General features: G+C 41.2%; 1 protein-coding gene across 5 annotated transcripts in view; it reads right to left on the bottom strand.

The window, feature by feature from the left end:
- Positions 1-13,083: 13,083 nt before the first annotated feature.
- The window catches only part of LOC109575654 (uncharacterized), a 90,627-nt gene continuing 83,658 nt past the window's right edge, over positions 13,084-20,052 (bottom strand). Inside the window, exons 3-7 of one of the 5 annotated variants that reach the window (XR_011562604.1) lie at positions 15,865-15,935; positions 15,049-15,090; positions 14,591-14,669; positions 14,337-14,454; positions 13,084-13,717 (exon numbers count right to left, since the gene is read on the bottom strand). Coding sequence is in view for 2 of the 5 variants with exons in the window: in XM_070775259.1 (XP_070631360.1) it covers positions 13,656-13,717; positions 14,337-14,454; positions 14,591-14,669; positions 15,049-15,112; positions 15,865-15,935 (394 nt within the window). In the remaining 3 variants the exon portion in view is untranslated. Of the gene's footprint in view, positions 13,718-14,336; positions 14,455-14,590; positions 14,670-15,048; positions 15,113-15,864; positions 15,936-20,052 lie in introns of all 5 variants that reach the window. The other 4 variants (XM_070775259.1, XR_011562603.1, XM_070775260.1 and 1 more) reach the window with 4 other exon arrangements.

Genomic DNA, 20,052 nt, shown 5'->3' with positions numbered 1-20,052 from the left:
AAGTAAAGGAAATTCTACCACTTTCATAGATGAAATATGCAGCTCTTCTTTCATATATAAAATACAGAAAATTTTAGCACTTTTCAATTTGTGCCTCTATTTTCATATATGAAATATAGAATATTCCCTTTTCAGAGATGAAATGTGCACATATAATTTCATATATGAAATATAGAAAATATTAATATAATTCCATTTTCAGCAACATAAACCTAGAGATTATTCTACCAAGTAGGCCAGAAAGACAATGACAAATATCATATGATTTCACTTATATGTGGAGTCTAATATATGATGCAAATGAATTTATCTATGAAACAGAAACTGATAGAGAGACCTAATGGTTACTAGTGCAAAGAGAGAGGTGGGAGGGACAAGATAGGAGTAGGGGAATAAGAGATACACCCTGCTCTCTGTAAAATATATAAGCTGGACAGGGAGGCCTGGTGTGCTGCAATTCATGGGGTCCAAAGAGTTGGACACGACTGAGCAACTGAACGGAACTGACAATATAGTTTACAGCACAGTGAAATAAAGCCATTATTTTCTGATAACTTTAAATAGAGTACATTCCATAAAAATATTGAATCACTATGTTGTACACCCAAAACAAATATAGGAATATAAATCAGCTGTACTTCAGTTTTAAAATATAGTTGATGGCCAGTTACAAACACATAAAATAATTTAAAAAAATAGGAAAATAAAACTGGGGTATTTTTAAAAATAGAAGATTCCATCCATGAAGAAGTTAATTTTGATGACATTTAAAGTAATTACATAAGTAGCTTTAGTCTTTTGAAATTTGCTTCACAAGGAACTAATTAAAGTCAAGCCAATTAATCTAACTACAGAATAAAAATGGTTTTTTCAAAGTTGCTTTTTTCAGTGTTCTCCGACAAAACACTTTATTTAATGTTATTTTTGATGCCTACATATTGATTTCAGTTCACAATGCCATATAAATAGAAGTCACTTGGCAATCCTCTAGTTTCAAATTAAGACTTTCGTATGTATTAGGATGTAAGGCAGTATAACTGATTTAGAAGAGTTATTTTAAGTCTTTAAAAGGATTACGCAAAAGGCATAATGATTTTCATTCTGGTCCCTGGACTGGTATTAAGCTCTGGAATTGCCTGCCATCTGACAATTTGAATTCACAAGCCCTCCAGGTGATTCTGAAGCACTGAAGTAAATTGAAGTTTGAGAACTATTGCCCTAGAAATTCAGGCAAAACTCACAATTTACCAAGCCCAAGTTGTAAGACTTAGTATCATTATAAATTATAGTAAATTATTTATTCTTTTGCTTAAAGAACAATAGCAAATGAGTTAACTTTACAAATGTAAATACCTATATTTTCATACATAAAATATAGAAAATTCCATTTTCATATGTGACATATGCACCTATATTTTCTATATGAAATATAGAAAATTCAGTTTTCATACTGAAATACACACCTATATTTTCATGCGAGATACAGAAAATCTATTTTCATGCATGAAATAACACACCTATATATGTTCATATATGAAATACAGAAATATAGACCCAGGTTTGATCTCTGGGTTGGCAAGATCTCCTGGAGAAGGGAATGGCTACCCACTCCAGTATTCTTGCCTGGAGAATTCCATGGGCAGAGAAGCCTGGCGGACTACGCTTGCTCCTTGTGAGGAAAGTTATGACCAACCTAGACAGTGTTTTAAAAAGCAGAGACATCACTTTGCCGACAAAGGTCTTTGTAGTCAAAGCTAACAGCCAAGACAGGGAAGCAAGCTAATTATAGAAGCGCACGTGAATGGAGACAGGAGGTCGGGTACATGTACACAGTGCAGCATACCTCAACCATAGAAAGTAGGATATAACGCAAAGTCCAGCCACAGAAAAGGAGACATGGTCATTCCAAGAGAACTAAGGGAGACAGTGAGATACAAGTATCGCCTGATATCACTTCTAGGTATAATCTGAAAATGGATACAAATGAACGTCTTTCAGAAAGAGACATAGCCTCAAAGACTTAGAAGGGAAACTTCCAGTCACCAAGAAAGTAAGATGTGGAGCAGGGAGAAATGAGCTGCTTCAGACTAACATATGCACATAACTATTTCTAAAGTAAGACACCAGGACCCACTGTGTAACACAAGGAATCTTACACAACACTATGTAATTACCTATATGGAAAAGAACCCCCCAAAATTATGTTTACATCTATGTGGAAATGAACCAGTTGCAGCACATTGAAAAGAAAAACAAAACAAGATTTTAATTCACTTTTATAATCTAGTTTAAATTATAGATTAAAAACAGAAAATATGGGGGAAAAAAGTGCTACCTCTATTCCCTCCAGGCAATAGTGACCTGGGCTGGTGTCACATCCCTAGAACCAGATTGGCTTGTGTCCCAAGGATGGAGTGTGCTGGGGCTGAGGGAGCTGGTAGCTTGTGGCAGGCAGTGTACCTCCAAAATGGGCCTGGAGTATCTCTTCCCTTCTGTAGAGCCCCCAACCCCCAGATACAGGCAGGAGAAATCAAGAGTTTGGAGTTAACATATATGCATGAATACATATCAAATAGGTGATCCAAAAGTAACTACTGAGAAGCAGAAGGAAGGTTATTGAACACGTTGTAATCACCTATATGCAGAGAAAGACCTGAAAGAAAACAGATAAACATCTATGTATAACTGAATCAAGTTCCTGGACACCTGAAACAAAAACATCAGAAATCAACTATATTCTGGTATAAAATTACAAGGCAATTCAGTTCAGCTCAGTCGTGTCTGACTCTTTCTGACCCCATGAATCACAGCACGCTAGGCTTCCCTATCCATCACCAACTCCTGGAGTTTACTCAAACTCATGTCCATTGGGTCGGAGATGCCATCCAACCATCTCATCCTCTGTGTCCCCTTCTCCTCCCGCCTTCAATCTTTCCCAGCATCAGGGTCTTTTCAAATAAGTTAGTTCTTCACATTAGGTGTCCAAAGTATTGGAGTTTCAGCTTCAACATCAGTCCTTCCAATGAATATTCAGGACTGATTTCCTTTAGGATGGACTGGTTGGATCTCCTTGCAGTCCAAGGGACTCTCAAGAATCTTCTCCAACACCACAGTTCAAAAGCATCAATTCTTCTGTGCTCAGCTTTCTTTATAGTCCAAATCTCACATCCATACATGACTACTGGAAAAACCATAGCCTTAACTAGACAGACCTTTGTTGGCAAAGTACTGTCTCTGCTTTTTAATATGCTGTCTAGGTTGGTCATAACACTTCTTTCAAGGAGTGAGTGTCTTTTAATTTCATGGCTGCAGTCACCATCTGCAGTGATTTTGGAGCCCCCCAAAATAAAGGCAGCCACTGTTTCCACTGTTTCCCCATCTATTTGCCATGAAGTGATGAGACTGGATGCCAAGATCTTAGTTTTCTGAATGTTGAGCTTTAAGCCAACTTTTTCACTCTCCTCTTTCACTTTCATCAAGAGGCTCTTTAGTTCTTCACTTTCTGCCATAAGGGTTGTGTCACCTGCATATCTGAGGTTATTGATATTTCTCCCGGCAATCTTGATTCCAGCTTGTGTTCATCCAGCCCAGCATTTCTTAAGATGTACTCTGTATATAAGTTAAATAAGCAGGGTGACAGTATACAGCCTTGATGTACACCTTTTCCTATTTGGAACCAGTCTGTTGTTCCATGTCCCGTTCTAATTGTTGCTTCCTGACCTACATACATATTTCTCGAGAGGAGGAATTACAGAATTAAAAAAAAGTGGCGGGCGGGCTGGGGGGGTGGAAGTGGTAGCAGGGAGAAGTGCTGCTGACTTGTGGCCATTTTCTGTACCAACCCCATGCAGAGCTGTACTGCTGCGTGTTTAACATTCACACAGATACAGGGACTGTAAGTAAAAACACCTACCCTCCAGCAACATCCTAAGAGTGGGCATTGAAAAATAATTCAAGATTAGGAAGGCTTTCAAGAACCCAGCTTCAAGAGGTAAGTTTAATTCACACCCTTTAAAAATAATCACATGAAAAGACATCAACATCACTAAACATTCAGTTCAGTCTCTCAGTCATGTCTGACTCTTTGTGACCCCATGAATCACAGCACGCCAGGCCTCCCTGTCCATCACCAACTCTCAGAGTTCACTCAAACTCATGTCCATCGAGTCGGTGACTCCATCCAGCCATCTCATCCTCCGTGGTCCCCTTTTCCTCCTGCCCCTAATCCCTCCCAGCATCAGGGTCTTTTCCAATAAGTCAACTCTTCGCATGAGGTGGCCAAAGTATTGGAGTTTCAGCTTCAGCATCAGTCCTTCCAAGGAACACCCAGGACTGATCTCCTTTAGGATGGACTGGTTGGATCTCCTTGCAGTCCAAGGGACTCTCAAGAGTCTTCTCCAACACCAGAGTTCAAAAGCATCAATTCTTCGGTGCTCAGCTTTCTTCACAGTCCAACTCTCACATCCACACATGACCACTGGAAAAACCATAGCCTTGACTAGACAGACCTTTGTTGGCAAAGTAATATCTCTGCTTTTGAATATGCTATCTATGTTGGTCATAACTTTCCTTAAGGAAATGCAGTGCTAAACTACAATGAGGTATCATACCACACTGGGAAGAATGGCCATTGCCCAACACACTACAAACAATAAATGCTGGAGAGGGTGTGAAGACAAGGGAACCCTCTTCCATGGATGCTTGGGATGTAAATTGGAAACAACCACTATGAGGGACACTATGAAGGTTCCTTCAGCCATGGAAGGAAGAATGAGGTTAGAACACTCCCTATCACCATACACAAAAATAAACTCCAAATAGTATAAATATCTAAATATAAGGATGGATACTATGAAATCCTTGAGAAAAATATAAACAGGACATAATTTGACATAAAATGCAGCAAGTTCTTTGTGGACCCACATTTTTAGAATAAACAAAAATAAACTACAAATCAGAAACCAGGCCAAACTAACCTTAAAAGGATTTGCATAGCAAGGAAAACCCTAAACAAAAGACAAGGACAACACTCAGAATAGGAAAAAAAAAATTGCATTGAGATCCCTACAAGGAATTCATCTCCAAACCATGCAAGAAGTTTGTGCAACTCAATGTTAAAAATATGTACACCTCTCCCTCCCCACACACAAAAATGGGCCAAATATCAAAATGGATATTTCTCTGAGGAATGCCAACAGACTGCAATCTGGCACATGAAAAGATGCTCAGTATCACTAATATTCAGTTCAGTCTCTCAGTCGTGTCCGACCCTTCGCGACCCCATGAATCGCACCACGCCAGGCCTCCCTGTCCATCACCAACTCCCAGAGTCCACCCAAACTCATGTGCATCGAGTTGGTGATGCCATACAGTCACCTCATCCTCTGTCATCCCCTTCTCCTCCTGCCCTCAATCCCTCCCAGCATCAGAGTCTTTTCCAATGAGTCACCTCTTCGCATGAGGTGGCCAAAGTATTGGAATTTCAGCCTCAGCATCAGTCCTTCCAATGAACACCCAGGACTGATCTCCTTTAGGATGGACTGGTTGGATCTCCTTGCAGTCTAAGGGACTCTCAAGAGTCTTCTCCAACACCACAGTTTAAAAGTATCAATTCTTCGGCGTCAGCTTTCTTCACAGTCTAACTCTCACATCCATACATGACATCACTAATATTAGAGAAAGGGGAATCAAAACTCTAATGAGGATTGAGCTCACATTTGTCAGAAAAGCCATCTTAAAGAATAAATGCTTGAGAGGTTATGGAGAGAAGGGAATCCTCCTGCACTGTTGATTGCAATGTACATAGATAATCTGGTAGAGAGAAGACTATAGAGGTTCATTTTAAAAATAACATAGAAACACTTTTAGACCCAGAAATCCCACGATAGGGCATAAATCTGGGGAAAATAAAAAAATGTTAAAAGATGTGGGTCCCCCTTCCCTCTTGGCCTCCCTAGGTACAATAGCCAAGTCAGGGAAGCAAGTTAACTGTAGAAATTACAGACGAATGGATACAGACAATCAAGTACGTATACACAATGCAATATTACTCAAACATAAGAAAGTAGGAAATAATGCCAAGTCTAACCACAGGAAAGAATGTAGAGATGGTCATTCCAAGAAAAGTAAGGCAGACAGGGAGAGACAAGTATATGATGTCACTTCAAGGTGTAATTAAAAATGCATAAAAATAAACTTCTTTCCCAAAGAGACACAGCCTCACAGACTTAGAAAATAAACTTTCAGTCATCAAGAAAGTGAGATGGGGGGCAGGGAGAAACATGCTGCTTCAGACTAACAAATGCACACTACTATTTATAAAATAACTCACTAGGACCCACTGTGTAACACAAGGAAACTTACAGTACTCTATAATGACCTATATAGAAAACAATCCAAAAAAAAAAAAAAAATACATGTATACAACCATGTGGAAGTGAATCAAATTGCAGTAGACTGGAAAAAAAAAAAAAACCCACAAGGTTGTAATTCAAATTATAGGATAAAAGCAGTTAAAATTATAGAATTAAAACAGAGGGAAAACATGCTGACTATTCCCCTCAGGCCATAGTGACCTGGGTTGGTGCCACATCCCTGGAGCCCGACTGGCTTTGGTCCCATATCTGGAGTGTAGTGAGTCTCAGAGAGCTGGGAAAATATGCTGGCAGTGTGCTACCACCATGGACACGGAGTCTCTTTTGACTTCTGCATGAGCCGACAGTCTCCAGATACAGGTGGGAGAAATTAAGAGTCTTGAGTTACCATATACTGTTAATATATATCAAGTAGATGATCAAAAATTAACTACTGAAGAGCATAGGGAAGTTTATGTACACTGTAGTCACCTATATGCAAAAAAGCTGAAAGAGAATAAATGAACATCTACATATAACTGAATCACATTCCTCTACAACTGAAACAAACACTACATACAAATCAACTTTATTCCAACATAAAATAACAAGGAAATAAGAGGGGAAAAAGAACAGTGAGGCATGAAGTCATGCTCTTCCCCTGTGACCTTTATCTGCACAAAGCCACGAAAAGCAGAGCTGCTGGGCATTTAATATTCACAAGGATGGGGTAGGGGATGTAAGTAAAAACACCTGCTCTGGAGAAATGACCTAGGGGTTGTCATCAAAAAGAATTCAAAACAAAGCAGGCATTTAAGTGGACAATTTCAAGAGGTATGTTTAATTCACACCCTTTAAAAAAAAATCATGTGAAAAGATGAAAACATTGCTAAATAATAGAGAAATGCAAATCTAAACTGTGGTGAGGTATCACATCACACCGGGAGGAATGGTCATTGTCAAACACTCTACAATCAACAAGAGCTGAAGAGGGTGTGGAGACAAAGGGAACCCTTCTCCACAGATGCTTGGGATAGAATTTGGTAATGGCCACTATGAAGGGCACGCTGAAGGTTTCTTCAGCCATGAAAATGAGAATGAGATTAGAATATTCCCTGACACCATACTCAAAAATAAACGCCAAATAGTATATCTAAAAGTAAGGACAGACACTATAAAATTCTTGAGGAAAATATAAACAGGATATGATTTGACATATATTACAGCAAATTCCTTGTGCATCCATATCTTAGAATAATGAAAAATAAACTACAAACCAGAAAAAGGGATTAAACTTAAAAGCATTGGAATACCAAAGGAAATAAAAAATGAAACACTCAGAATAGGAAAAAATATTTGCAAATGAAGATACCCACAAGGAATTCATCTCCAAAATATACAAACAGCCCCTGCCACTCAATATAAAAAATATATACACCACGAGAAAAAATGAGACGAACTTTGAATGAGAACAGTTCAAATGACAGGATGAAAACAGAATAAACAACAAAAGATGCTGACTCTATTCCATTAAGGCCATAGTGACCTGAGCTGCTGTCACATCCCTGAAGCCTGGGAGGCTTGTTTCCCAAGGATGGACTGTCATGGGGCTGACAGAGCTGGGGAGGATGTGCCAACCAATGAGCCCTGCCCCATGGTCTGGGTGAGCCTGCTCCCCTCTACACGGGCCCACAACCTCCAGATCCAGGAGGGTCCTCCTGCAGTGAAACTATGGCTACTGCACCCAAAGGATGTGGAGCCTCTGGGCTTAAAGAGCTTTGAAAAACCCCGTGGGCTCCATGTCTCCTGGTGGTGGGCTTCCTACTTCCAGCCTCCTTCCTTAGGGTCCTCCCATCTACAGATGAAAGCACTCTCCCCAGAGTGGTGTTGCAGGAAAGGGGATGTGTCCAGGGGACAAGGGTAAAGAAGGAAGAAGGAATGGGACACAAGCTTTAAGTGCTTCTTCTGGCACTTTCCACTCTTGACAATCCAGAAACAGGACTTTCCCCAAGGCTCTGGTTCCCTCAGTAACCAGAGTTGAGCATAAAGACATGCTACCACCTTGTGTCCATTTTCCATAACAACAACTTTGAAACCATATTCCCAAGGCCTGCAGTTCAGTTCAGTTCAATTGCTCTGCTGCTGCTGCTGCTAAGACGCTTCAGTCGTGTCCGACTCTGTGTGACCCCATAGACAGCAGCCAACCAGGCTCCCCCATCCCTGGGATTCTCCAGGCAAGAACACTGGAGTGGGTTGCCATTTCCTGCTCCAATGCGTGAAAGTGAAAAGTGAAAGTGAAGTCACTCAGTCGTGTCCGACTCTTCACGACCCCATGGACTGCAGCCCACCAGGCTCCTCCGCCCATGGGATTTTCCAGGCAAGAGTACTGGAGTGGGGTGCCATCAGTTGCTCAGTCGTGTCCAACTCTTTGCGACCCCATGAACTGCAGCATGCCAGGCCTCCCTGTCCATCACCAGCTCCCAGAGTTCACTGAAACTCATGTCCGTCGAATCGGGGATGCCATCCAGCCATCTCATCCTGTCGTCCCCTTCTCCTCCTGCCCCCAATCCCTGCCAGCATCAGAGTCTTTTCCAATGAGTCAACTCTTCGCATGAGGTGGCCAAAGTACTGGAGTTTCAGCTTTAGCATCAGTCCTTCCAAGGAACACCCAGGACTGATCTCCTTTAGAATGGACTGGTTGGATCTCCTTGCAGTCCAAGGGACTCTCAAGAGTCTTCTCCAACACCACAGTTCAAAAGCATCAATTCTTCGGCGTTCAGCTTTCTTCACAGTCCAACTCTCACATCCATACACGACCACTGGAAAAACCACAGCCTTGACTAGATGGACCTTTGTTGGCCAAGTAATGTCTCTGCTTTTGAATATGCTATCTAGGTTGGTCATAACTTTCCTTCCAAGGAGTAAGCGTCTTTTAATTTCATGGTTGCAATTACCATCTGCAGTGATTTTGGAGCCCAAGAAAATAAAGTCTGACACTGTTTCCACTGTTTCCCCATCTATTTCCCATGAAGTGATGGGCCTGCAGGGCTGTAAGTAAAAAACACCTGCCCTCAAGAAATGTCCTAAGGGAGATTATCGGAAAAATTTCCAAACAGGGAAGACATTTTGAATATTCATTCAAGAAACTAACTTGAATAAGTAAGTTTAACTTACACTGCTTAAAAAAAACACATGAAAATATGTCAACATCACTAAATATGAGAGAAATGCAAATCAAAATTTCAATAAGGTATCACGTCACACTGATGAGAATGGCCACAGGCAGAAATTCTACAAACAATAAATGCTGGAGCGAGTGTAGGGCACAGGCAACCCTCCTACACTGATGCTGGGAATGGAAATTGGGAGCAGCCACTGTGGAGGACACGGGGCAGGTTCCTTAGCATGAAAATGAGAATGAAATTAGACTACTCCCTAAAACCATACACAAAATTAACTTCAAATAGATTAAATATCTAAATGAAAGATTTTATGAAAGTACTGAAGAAAAAAACAGAACACGCTTTGACATAAAACGCAGCATTTGTGGTCCACCTCTAATCATGAAAAATAAAACACAAACAAATGGGACCTAATAAGCATTAAAAGCAATTGCACAGAAAAGGAAATCACAAGTGAAAGAAAAAAGACAACCCTCATAATGGAAAAAATTCTTGCAAACGAAGATACAGGGAATTTATCTCCAACACATACAAACAACTTGTACAGCACAATATCAGAAAACAAACCATCCAATAAAAAAATCAAAGGTCTAAATGCACGTTTCTCCAAAGAAGGCATAGACATGGCTATAAAGCACATAAAAATATGCTCAGTCTCACGAGTTCTTCAGTTCAGTCACTCAGTCGTGTCCGACTCTTTACAACCCCATGGACTACAGCATGCCAGTTTCCCTGTCCATCACCAACTCCCAGAGCTTACTCAAACTCACATCCATCAAGTTGGTAATGCCATCCAATCATCTCATCCTCTCTTATCACCTTCTCCTCCCGCCTTCAATCCTTCCCAGTATCAGGGTCTTTTCCAAGGAGTCAGTTCTTCGCATCAGGTGGCCAAAGTATTGGAGTTTCAGCTTCAGCATCAGTCCTTCCAATGACTATTGAGGACTGATCTCCTTGAGGATGGACTGGTTGGATCTCCTTGCAGTCCAAGGGACTCTCAAGAGTCTTCTCCAACACCACAGTTCAAAGGCATCAATTTGGCAGATTCATTTTGATATATGGCAAAACCAATACAATATTGTAAAGTTAAATAAAATAAAATAAAACCATTTAGGAAAAAAAAAAAGCATCAGTTCTTCTGTGCTTAGCTTTCTTTATAGTCCAACTCTCACACCCATACATGACTACTGGAAAAACCGTAGCTTTGACTAGACGGATCTTTGTTTACAAAGTAATGTCTCTGCTTTATAATATGTTGTCTAGGTTGGTCATAACTTTTTTTCCAAGGAGTACACGTCTTTTAATTTCATGGCTGCAATCACCATCTGCAGTGATTTTGGAGCCCCCCAAAATAAAGTCTGACACTGTTTTCCCATCTATTTGCCATGAAGTGATGGGACCAGATGCCATGATCTTAGTTTTCTGAATGTTGAGCTTTAAGCCAACTTTTTCACTCTCCTCTTTCACTTTCATCAAGAGGCTCTTTAGTTCTTCTTCACTTTCTGCCCTAAGGGTGGTGTCATCTACATATCTGAGGTTATTGATATTTCTCCTAGCAAACTTGATTCCAGCTTGTGCTTCTTCCAGCCCCAGCATTTCTCATGATGTACTCTGCATATAAGTTAAATAAGCAGGGTGACAATATACAGCCTTGACGTACTCCTTTTCCTATTTGGAACCAATCTATTGCTCCATGTCCAGTTTAACTGTTGCTTTCTGACCTGCATACAGATTTCTCAAGAGGCAGGTCAGGTGGTCTGGTATTCCCATCTCTTTCAGAATTTTCCACAGTTTATTGTGATTCACACAGTCAAAGGCTTTGGCATAGTCAATAAAACAGAAATGGATGGTTTTTTTGGGAACTCTTGCTTTTTCGATGATCCAGCGAATGTTGGCAATTTGATCTCTGGTTCCTCTGCCTTTTCTAAAACCAGCTTGAACATCTGGAAGTTCACGGTTCACGTACTGCTAAAGCCTGGCTTGGAGAATTTTGAGCATTACTTTACTAGCATGTGAGATGAGTGCAATTGTGCAGTAATTTGAGCATTCTTTGGCATTACCTTTCTTTGTCATTGGAAAGGCAATATGGTTGATCTAAATGACCATATCAAAAAACCTACAACAGTAAATTCTCCAGAGGCGGTGGAGAGAAGGGAACCCTCTTACACTGTTGGTGGGAATGTAAATCGTACACCCACTATGGAGAACATTATGGAGGTTTATAGAAAACTAAAAATAGAAGTACCAAGTGATCCAGCAATACCATACCTAGGTGTAGATCCAGAGAAAACCAAAATATAAAGAGAAACCTGCACCCCAAAGGTCATAGCAGCCCTAGGTACAGTAGCAAAGATACAGAAGCAACTTAAGTGTACCAAGACAGATGAATGGATACAGAAGATGGGGTACATATACACAATGCAATATTACTCAGAAATAAAAAAGGATGAAACAATGACATTTCTAGTTACAGGGAAGAAACCAGAGGTGATTTACAGTAAGTGAAGAAAGTGAAACAGGGAGACAAGCATCATAGGATATCACTTCCGGCAGAATCTAAAAATGGATACAAATGAACTTCATTACAGAAGAGAAACAGATTCACAGACTTAGAAAAGAAGCTTGATGTTTACCAAAAAGAAATGTCAGGGGGCAGGGAGTAATTAGGGGGTTCAGATCAATATATACACATTAAAACAGCTGCTGTTTTGTTTAGTCACTCGTGTCCAGCTCTTTGGAACCCCATGGACTGTAGCCTGCCAGGCTCATCTGTCATGGGATTTCCCAGGCAAGAAGACTGGAGTGGGTTGCCTTTTCCTTCTCCAGGGGATCTTCCCAACCCAGGCATCAAAACTGTGTCTCCTCAAGTCTCTTGCATTGCAGGTGGATTTCTTACCGCTGATCCAACAGGGAAGCCATAAAACACGTGCTGAAGGGCTCTTAATAGTCAAAAGTCCAGCAGGACTTTAAATGACACCTGCACTCAAGGAATGTCCTGAGGTAAATCATCGCAAAAGAATTCCAAACAGGGTCAAGTTTCTAGAAGCCAGTTTCAAGAGGTAAACTGTACTCACAAGGTGTAAAATAATAAAAGCACATGGAAAGATACTCCACATCAATAATTATTAAATCAATGCCAATCAAAACTTCAATAAGGTATTGCCTTAGTCACAGTGGCCATCATCGAAAAGATCTACAAAGAACAAACACTGTAGAGAATGTACAGAAAAAGGAATCCTCCTACAATCCTGGTGGGAATGTAAATGGTGAAGCCACTATGGAAAACATCATGGACGTTCCTTGAAACACTAAACAGAGAGGTATCATATGATCCTGAAATCCCATTCCTGGACTCAGGTCCAGAAAAAAATCATCATTCAAAATGACACGTGCACCTCAACTTTCAGGGCAACACTATTTACAAAAGCCAAGATATAGAATCCACCAAAATGTCCAGTGACAGAAAGGTGAAGGCTATGAGGTACACCTATACACTGGAATACTACTCAGTCGTAAAACAAAATGAAATGATGACATTGGCAGCAGCATGGATGAACCAAGAAATTATATTCTATGTGAGGTAAGTCAGAGACAAATATGTGATACGTACGGGTGGAATCTATACATTCATACCAGTGAACTAATGTACCAGACAGACTCACAGCCTGAGAAAACCAAATTCCAATTATCAAAAGAAAGTTAGAAGAGAGGGATAAATTAATAGTTTGGGATGGAAATATATGCACTAATATATATCAAGTTGATAATATATTAAGTTTTCTGAATAGAACAGGGAACTGTACTGGAAAAAATGTAATAACCTATATGAGTAAAAAAGCAGAAAAAGAATAGATAAACATCTAGGTATAACTGCGGAGAAGGCAATGGCACCCCACTCCAGTACTCTTGCCTGGAAAATCCCATGGATGGAGGAGCCTGGTAGGCTGCAGTCCATGGGGTCGCTAGAGTCGGACACGTCTGAACGACTTAACTTTCACTTTTCACTTTCATGCATTGGAGAAGGAAATGGCAACCCACTCCAGTGTTCTTGCCTGGAGAATCCCAGGGACGGGAAGCCTGGTGGGCTGCTGTTTATGGGGTCGCACAGAGTCGGACATGACTAAAGCGAGGCGGCGGCAGCAGCAGCAGCAGCAGGTATAACTGAATCAAGTTCATATACACCTAAACAAACAAAACAACAGAAATCAACTGTGCTCCAATATAAAATAACAGTTAAATTACAAATTAAATTATCTGAGCTCAGTGTAGGGGACACCAGGCGGTGGTGACCCCTATGATTAGATAAGGGATATGCTATGATATTAATTTGACACCAAAGATTTTCACTCAGCAAAACACAGAGCAGCAATCCACTCAAAGGTGCCTGACCTCATGTGAATGCGACAAGGTGAAGAGAAGAAAAAGGACCACAGGTTAATCAGATCAACACCCTCAATTCAGACGTTGGGAATCTCCAAGGGTACAAAACACACTGCAGGTAAAGAACATATATGGTGTTTCCAGGTACAGGATCCTGACCCATGTGGATGGGGTGAGACCCACACAATCCCCAGACCCTATACCTGGGGTTGCACGACCTTTGGTTAGGACCCATGTCACTGCTGGTTGGGCCCCTAAAGTGAAACGAGTGAGTTTCTGTAAACTTCTGTGGTGGTAGAAAGAAGTGTATAGTCAGTCTTCTCTCCTCACAACTTTCCCAGAGAAGTCCTCCTCTTCTCCCTTTCGTTCTGTGTGACAGTAACTGTTTTTAGAGCCGTCGTGATAATGTTGAACACACTACCTTGGTTCTTGCAGGCTTGGTCCTTTCTTGTTCCACTGAAGTGTTGACAAAACACACACCAGGCGCAGGGCTGGGAGACGAGGGGCAGGTCTGGTCTCTGCTGAGGAGGGACGGTCGACTGGAAGGAGATCACAGCAGCAACTTCACTTGCTGCCCATTGGCTTTTCACCTGATCCGTGTGCCCTGCAATCAATTCACCAGGTGAACCTGCCTCCCTTCCCGCCATGCTCGTGCTGGTGAATTGGAATAATTACCAGGTAGCCACGGGAGGAGTCTCCAGGAGCCCCAGGGAAGGTGAACCTCACGGTGGTAAAGAATAAAACAGGCACAGGCCTGTATAAAGTGAATACCATAAAGCATTAATTCCTAAACACAAGTGAAACTCTCATGTAGTCTCCCCTTTTTCTTAGCTTTGTACGTATGGTCTCCCCACACACATGATCCTGACCCATGGAGATGGGGTGAGACTCACACAATCCCAAACCACCCACCTGGGGTCTGTCCCTGCAGTCAGGACACCATGGCTGTGGTCAGTGGGCCCCCAATGTAAACAAGCCTGGTCTGTGGGGCCTCTGGGACCCTAGAAAGAAGTGTAGGGACCATCTCCTCTCCCCACAATTGTCCCTGAGAAGTCAGGCCCCTCCTATTTTCACTTTGGTTCTGCGTGATTTTTTACTGGTTTGAAAGCTCATGCTAGAGGTGAACACACTACCTTGGTTCTGGCAGGCTCTGTCTTTCTTGTCCTGCTGAAGTGCTGAGAAAACAGGAGAGCTGGGCTGAAAGATGAGGGGAAGCTCTGTTCTCTTTGGAGGCGAGAGTCGACTGGAAGGAGGTCACAGCAGCACCCTCACCTGCTGCCCATTGACTTTTTGCCTGATCCCTGTGCCCTGGAATCAATTCGCCAGGTGAACCTGCCTCCCTATTAAACCTAAATGTGCTGGAACATTGGAATAAATTACTAGTCAGCCCACCTGAGGAGTCTCAAGGAGCCCCAGGGAAGGTGAATCTTGCAGGGAGAAAGACTACAAACCCTACCACAACACTGACCCCTGGGAGGGCCATGGAACCCCACTCAGAGAAGAGCACGGTTACCCAGAGAAGCCCATCTCAGCTCCAGACCCCTGAGCATTGACGTTCAGATGCAGGCATAGAGTTTTCCAGGACAGAGGCCAGGCCAGGTCTCTACGACCTAGTGCAGAGAGTACAAGGTCAGGCCTAAATGTCCTCACTGCAGAAAGCACACGCTCTCGTCTAAACATCAGTGTAGACAAGACTTGGAGAGGTCTAAATCTACCATATAGACAGAACTTGGTCAGGTTCAAACTAGTTTAGGGCTGGTCTCCCAGGAGGCACAGGTCACACACATGCAGGGTCTCTCACCGTTGGTAGGGGGCCCACCCTCCTAGGGGAGCAAGAATGTAGATTTCTTGAAGAAGAAATCATCACTGGGCTCCACACTTCACACACATCAGGAAACTGAAAGAATCCATGTCATTAAACATTTCAACAGGCAAAACAACAATGTTACCAATTTCTCTGGCCACATGATGGTCAGGTCCAGGGGAGATCCAGGAACTTCTCAGAGTGCAGCCCAGTGTCCTGTAAAGACAAACAGGAAGTGGCCTGATTCCAGCATCACAGGCTTCCAGCAGGAGGTGACCACACTGGAAATACTCTGGAAAAATACATTATCAGTATAAAAATATATTGTTGAAATTGCAAGCATATTAACTATTATTTGCAAACCTAAAATATTCTTAAAATCTTGATCTTTGTGCACCCTGATCTTTGCGGTTTCTATTGTTTCCTTTGGCTCATATTTTCTAGGTAGAAGCAAGCCATCATTTCAAACTACTTTCATCTAATTCTGTTATTTGTTATATGAATGAAGAATCACACTTAAAAATAAAATTCCTGCCAAAAATTAGTGACTCAAAGAGCACATGAGCTGCAGGAACTTTTTCTTCTAACAGTTTCATTTTTCTCCATAAAGAAAACAGAAAACATAGGCCCCCTGATTTTTTGCTTCTCTGTTCAAACTGAGCTAGAATGAAATTGATATTCGTATCAACAGGTAACATTTTGGAGGTTTGAAATGTCATATGAGGGTAACAGGGCCTGGAGAAAAGGGAATGCTCCTATGCTGCTGGAGGGAAAGCCTATCATAAAAATAAAGCTAAAACTCAAATTGGACTTAATTATGACAGTATGTGAAAAATATAGAGTATGAACCAAGGGTCTACATATAGCAGGCAATATGTGAAAACAAATCTGATATCTCAGATGTGAGAATAAAGGTTTTTTGTCAGATACGCAGCAAGGTATTCACAAATTCTTTTAGAATACTGCATGTATCTTTTCAAATTATAGCTTTGTCTGGATGTATGGCTAGGAGTGGGATTGTTGGATCATATGGTAACTGCAGTCATGAAATGAAAAGATGCTTGCTATGAAGAAAAGCTATGACCAACCTAGACAGCATACTAAACAGCAGAGACATTACCCTGCTGACAAAGGTCTATCTAGTCAAAGCTATGGTTTTTCCAGTAGTCATGTATGGATGTGAGACTATAAAGCTGAGCACTGAAGAATTGATGCTTTTGAACTGTGGTGTTGGAGAAGACTCTTGAGAGTCCCTTGGACTGCAAGGAGATCCAACCAGTCCATCCTAAAGGAAATCAGTCCTGAATATTCATTGGAAGGACTGATGCTGAAGCTGAAGCTCCAAAACTTTGACCACCTGATACAAAGAACTGACTTTAAAAAAGACCCTGATGATGGGAAAGATTGAGGGCAGGAGGAGAAGGGGTCAACAGAGTATGAGATGGTTGGATGGCATCACCGACTCAATGGACATGAGTTTGAGCAAGCTCTGGGAGCTGATGATGGACAGGGAAGCCTGGCATGCTACAGTCCATGTGGTCACAAAGAGTCAGACACGACTGAGCAACTAACACACACACATGTGCATCTTTGAGCAGTTTTAGAGACGTGCATTGCTCCCTATAAAGGTCCCATTGTGTTGGGACCAAGGTCCACTTCCCAATAAAAGCTGTTCCTTGAGCAAATTCAGTCACTGACCAGGTGGCTCATGGTGAGACCACCATGTCAGCTGACATTTCCTACATCTCAGGCCTCAGATTGACCATTCCATTTGAGGTGTAACAGTTTGCCCTGCTGACACAGTTTCACCTCTTTCTGTATGACTAGATGAGTTGTTAATGATGTTGTTAGGATTCTGTAAGATTAACAGCCCTCTGATAGCAAGATATATGTCTTAAAGTTACACCAGGACACGGGGATTACACCATGAGCCTAAGGGAGTTTTTCACCAAAATTAGTTTCTTGATGGAATCTTCTATTTTTAAAAATTTCCCATTTTTATTTATTTATTTATTTATTTTGATTAGTTTGTTTTTGTAGAGAACCATCAACTTTTTTTTTTTTTAATTGAAGTACAGTTTATTTCGGAGAAGGCAATGGCACCCCACTCCAGTACTCTTGCCTGGAAAATCCCATGGATGGAGGAGTCTGGTAGGCTATAGTCCATGGGGTCGCTAAGAGTCGGACACAACTGAGCGACTTCACTTTCACTTTTCACTTTCATGCACTGGAGAAGGAAATGGCAACCCACTCCAGCGTTCTTGCCTGGAGAATCCCAGGGACGGGGGAGCCTGGTGGGCTGCCGTCTATGGGGTCGCACAGAGTCGGACACGACTGAAGCGACTTCAGCACAGTTTATTTACAACACTATATTAGTTTGGGGTGTACAACAGAGTGAATCACTATTTTTATGGATTATACTCCATTTAAAGTTACTACAAATAGAGTCTATATTTCCTTGTGCTGTAGAATATATCCCTGTAGCTTATTGCCTGTATACCTAGCAGTTTCTGTCTCTGTCCCGACACCGGTCTTGCCCCTCCCACCTCCCTCTCCCCCCTGGCACCTCTAGTTCTCTGTATCTGTGAGTCTGTTTCTGTTTCATGGATAAGCTCACTGGTGTCATGTTTTAGGTTTCACATAGAAGTGATAACACATGGTATTTCTTTTTGTCTTTCTGACTTACATCACTTACTATGATAATGCCTAGGGTTATATTGCTGAAAACCCGTTATTTTAATCTTTTTTATAGCTGAGTAGTATTCAGTATGTATCTCATATATGAAAACCTAGGTATATATTTCATATATGAAAACTAGGTATATATTTCATATATGAAAATATGAGTATATATATTTGGAGTGTGGAATTTTACTATAACTTATAATGATAATAATTCTTACAACTTGGGCTTGGTAAAATGTGTTTCACTGGGACTTCTACAGCAGTAGTTTTTAAACTTCGGGGTGCTTCAGAATCAGTTTGAGGATTTATGAACCCAAATTGTCAGATTGCAGTTTCAGAGCTTCTGATTTAGTAGATTTGCAAATACCAGTCTGGTGATTATAATGAAAATCACTGTGTCTTTTGAGTAATGCTGTTAGAGACTGAAGATAACCCCTCTAATTCAAGTATACTGTCTTACATCTTAATACATACAAAACTTTTACTTTGAAACTAGCAGATTGCTAAGTGATTTCCATTTATAGGGCATTGCAAACTGAAATCAATATGTAGGTATCAAAAATAATGAAAATAAAATGTGTTTTCAGAGACACTGATAGAGGAACTTAAGTTTTAAAAAAACATATTTATCCTCTAATTAGATTCATTGGCTACACTTGACTGACAAATTCTTTGTAAAGCAAAAATTTTGATTTTTAAAAATTCTCATCAAAATTAGTTTCCTAATGGAATCTCCTATTTTAAAAAAATCTCCCGCTTTTATTTTGCTATTTGCTGAGTAATATCTATATATCTTTCATATATGAAAAGACACATATATTTCATATATAGCAATACAGATATGTATGTCTTATATGAAAATATAGGTATATATCTCTTATATGACAATATAGGAACATATCTCATATATGAAAATAGAGGTATGTATTTTTATATCATAAAATTAAAAACCTTCATAAATTAAAATTTTTCAAACAATTAAAGTCTGTCATTGCATGGTTCCCAACAAACTGTGGAAAATCCTTAAAGAGATGGGAATACTAGACCACCTTACCTGCCTCCTGAGAAACCTGGATGCAAGTCAAGAAGCAACAGTTAGAACCAGACATGGAACAATGGACTGGTTCCAACTGGGAAAGGAGTACGTCAACGCTGTATATTATTACCCTGCTTATTTAACTTATATGCAGTGTTGTTGTTGTTCAGTTGCCCAGTCGTGTCTGACTCTTTGCGACCCCATGGACTGCAGCACACCAGGCCTCCCTGTCCCTCACCATCTGCCAGAGTTTGCGCAAGTTCATTGCATTGGTGATGCCATCCAGCCATCTCATCCTCTGATGCCCTCTTCTCCTTTTACCCTCAGTCTTTCCCAGCATCAGGGGCTTTTCCAATGAGTCATTTGTTTGCATCAGATGACCAAAATCCTGGAGCTTCAGCTTCAGCATCAGTTCTTCCAGTGAATATTTAGGGCTGATCGCCCTTAAGATCAGAGAAGGTGATGGCACCCCACTCCAGTACTCTTGCCTGGAAAATCCCATGGGCGGAGGAGCCTGGTAGGCTGCAGTCCGTGGGGTCATGAAGAGTCGGACACAACTGAGCGACTTCACTTTCACTTTTCACTTTCATGCATTGGAGAAGGAAATGGCAA

The sequence above is a fragment of the Bos indicus genome, chromosome 21 (assembly GCF_029378745.1).
Source record: "Bos indicus isolate NIAB-ARS_2022 breed Sahiwal x Tharparkar chromosome 21, NIAB-ARS_B.indTharparkar_mat_pri_1.0, whole genome shotgun sequence".
NCBI lineage: Eukaryota > Metazoa > Chordata > Mammalia > Artiodactyla > Bovidae > Bos > Bos indicus.
The sequence above is the reverse complement of the archived record's forward strand: the minus strand, read 5'-3'. Positions and strand labels throughout refer to the sequence as shown.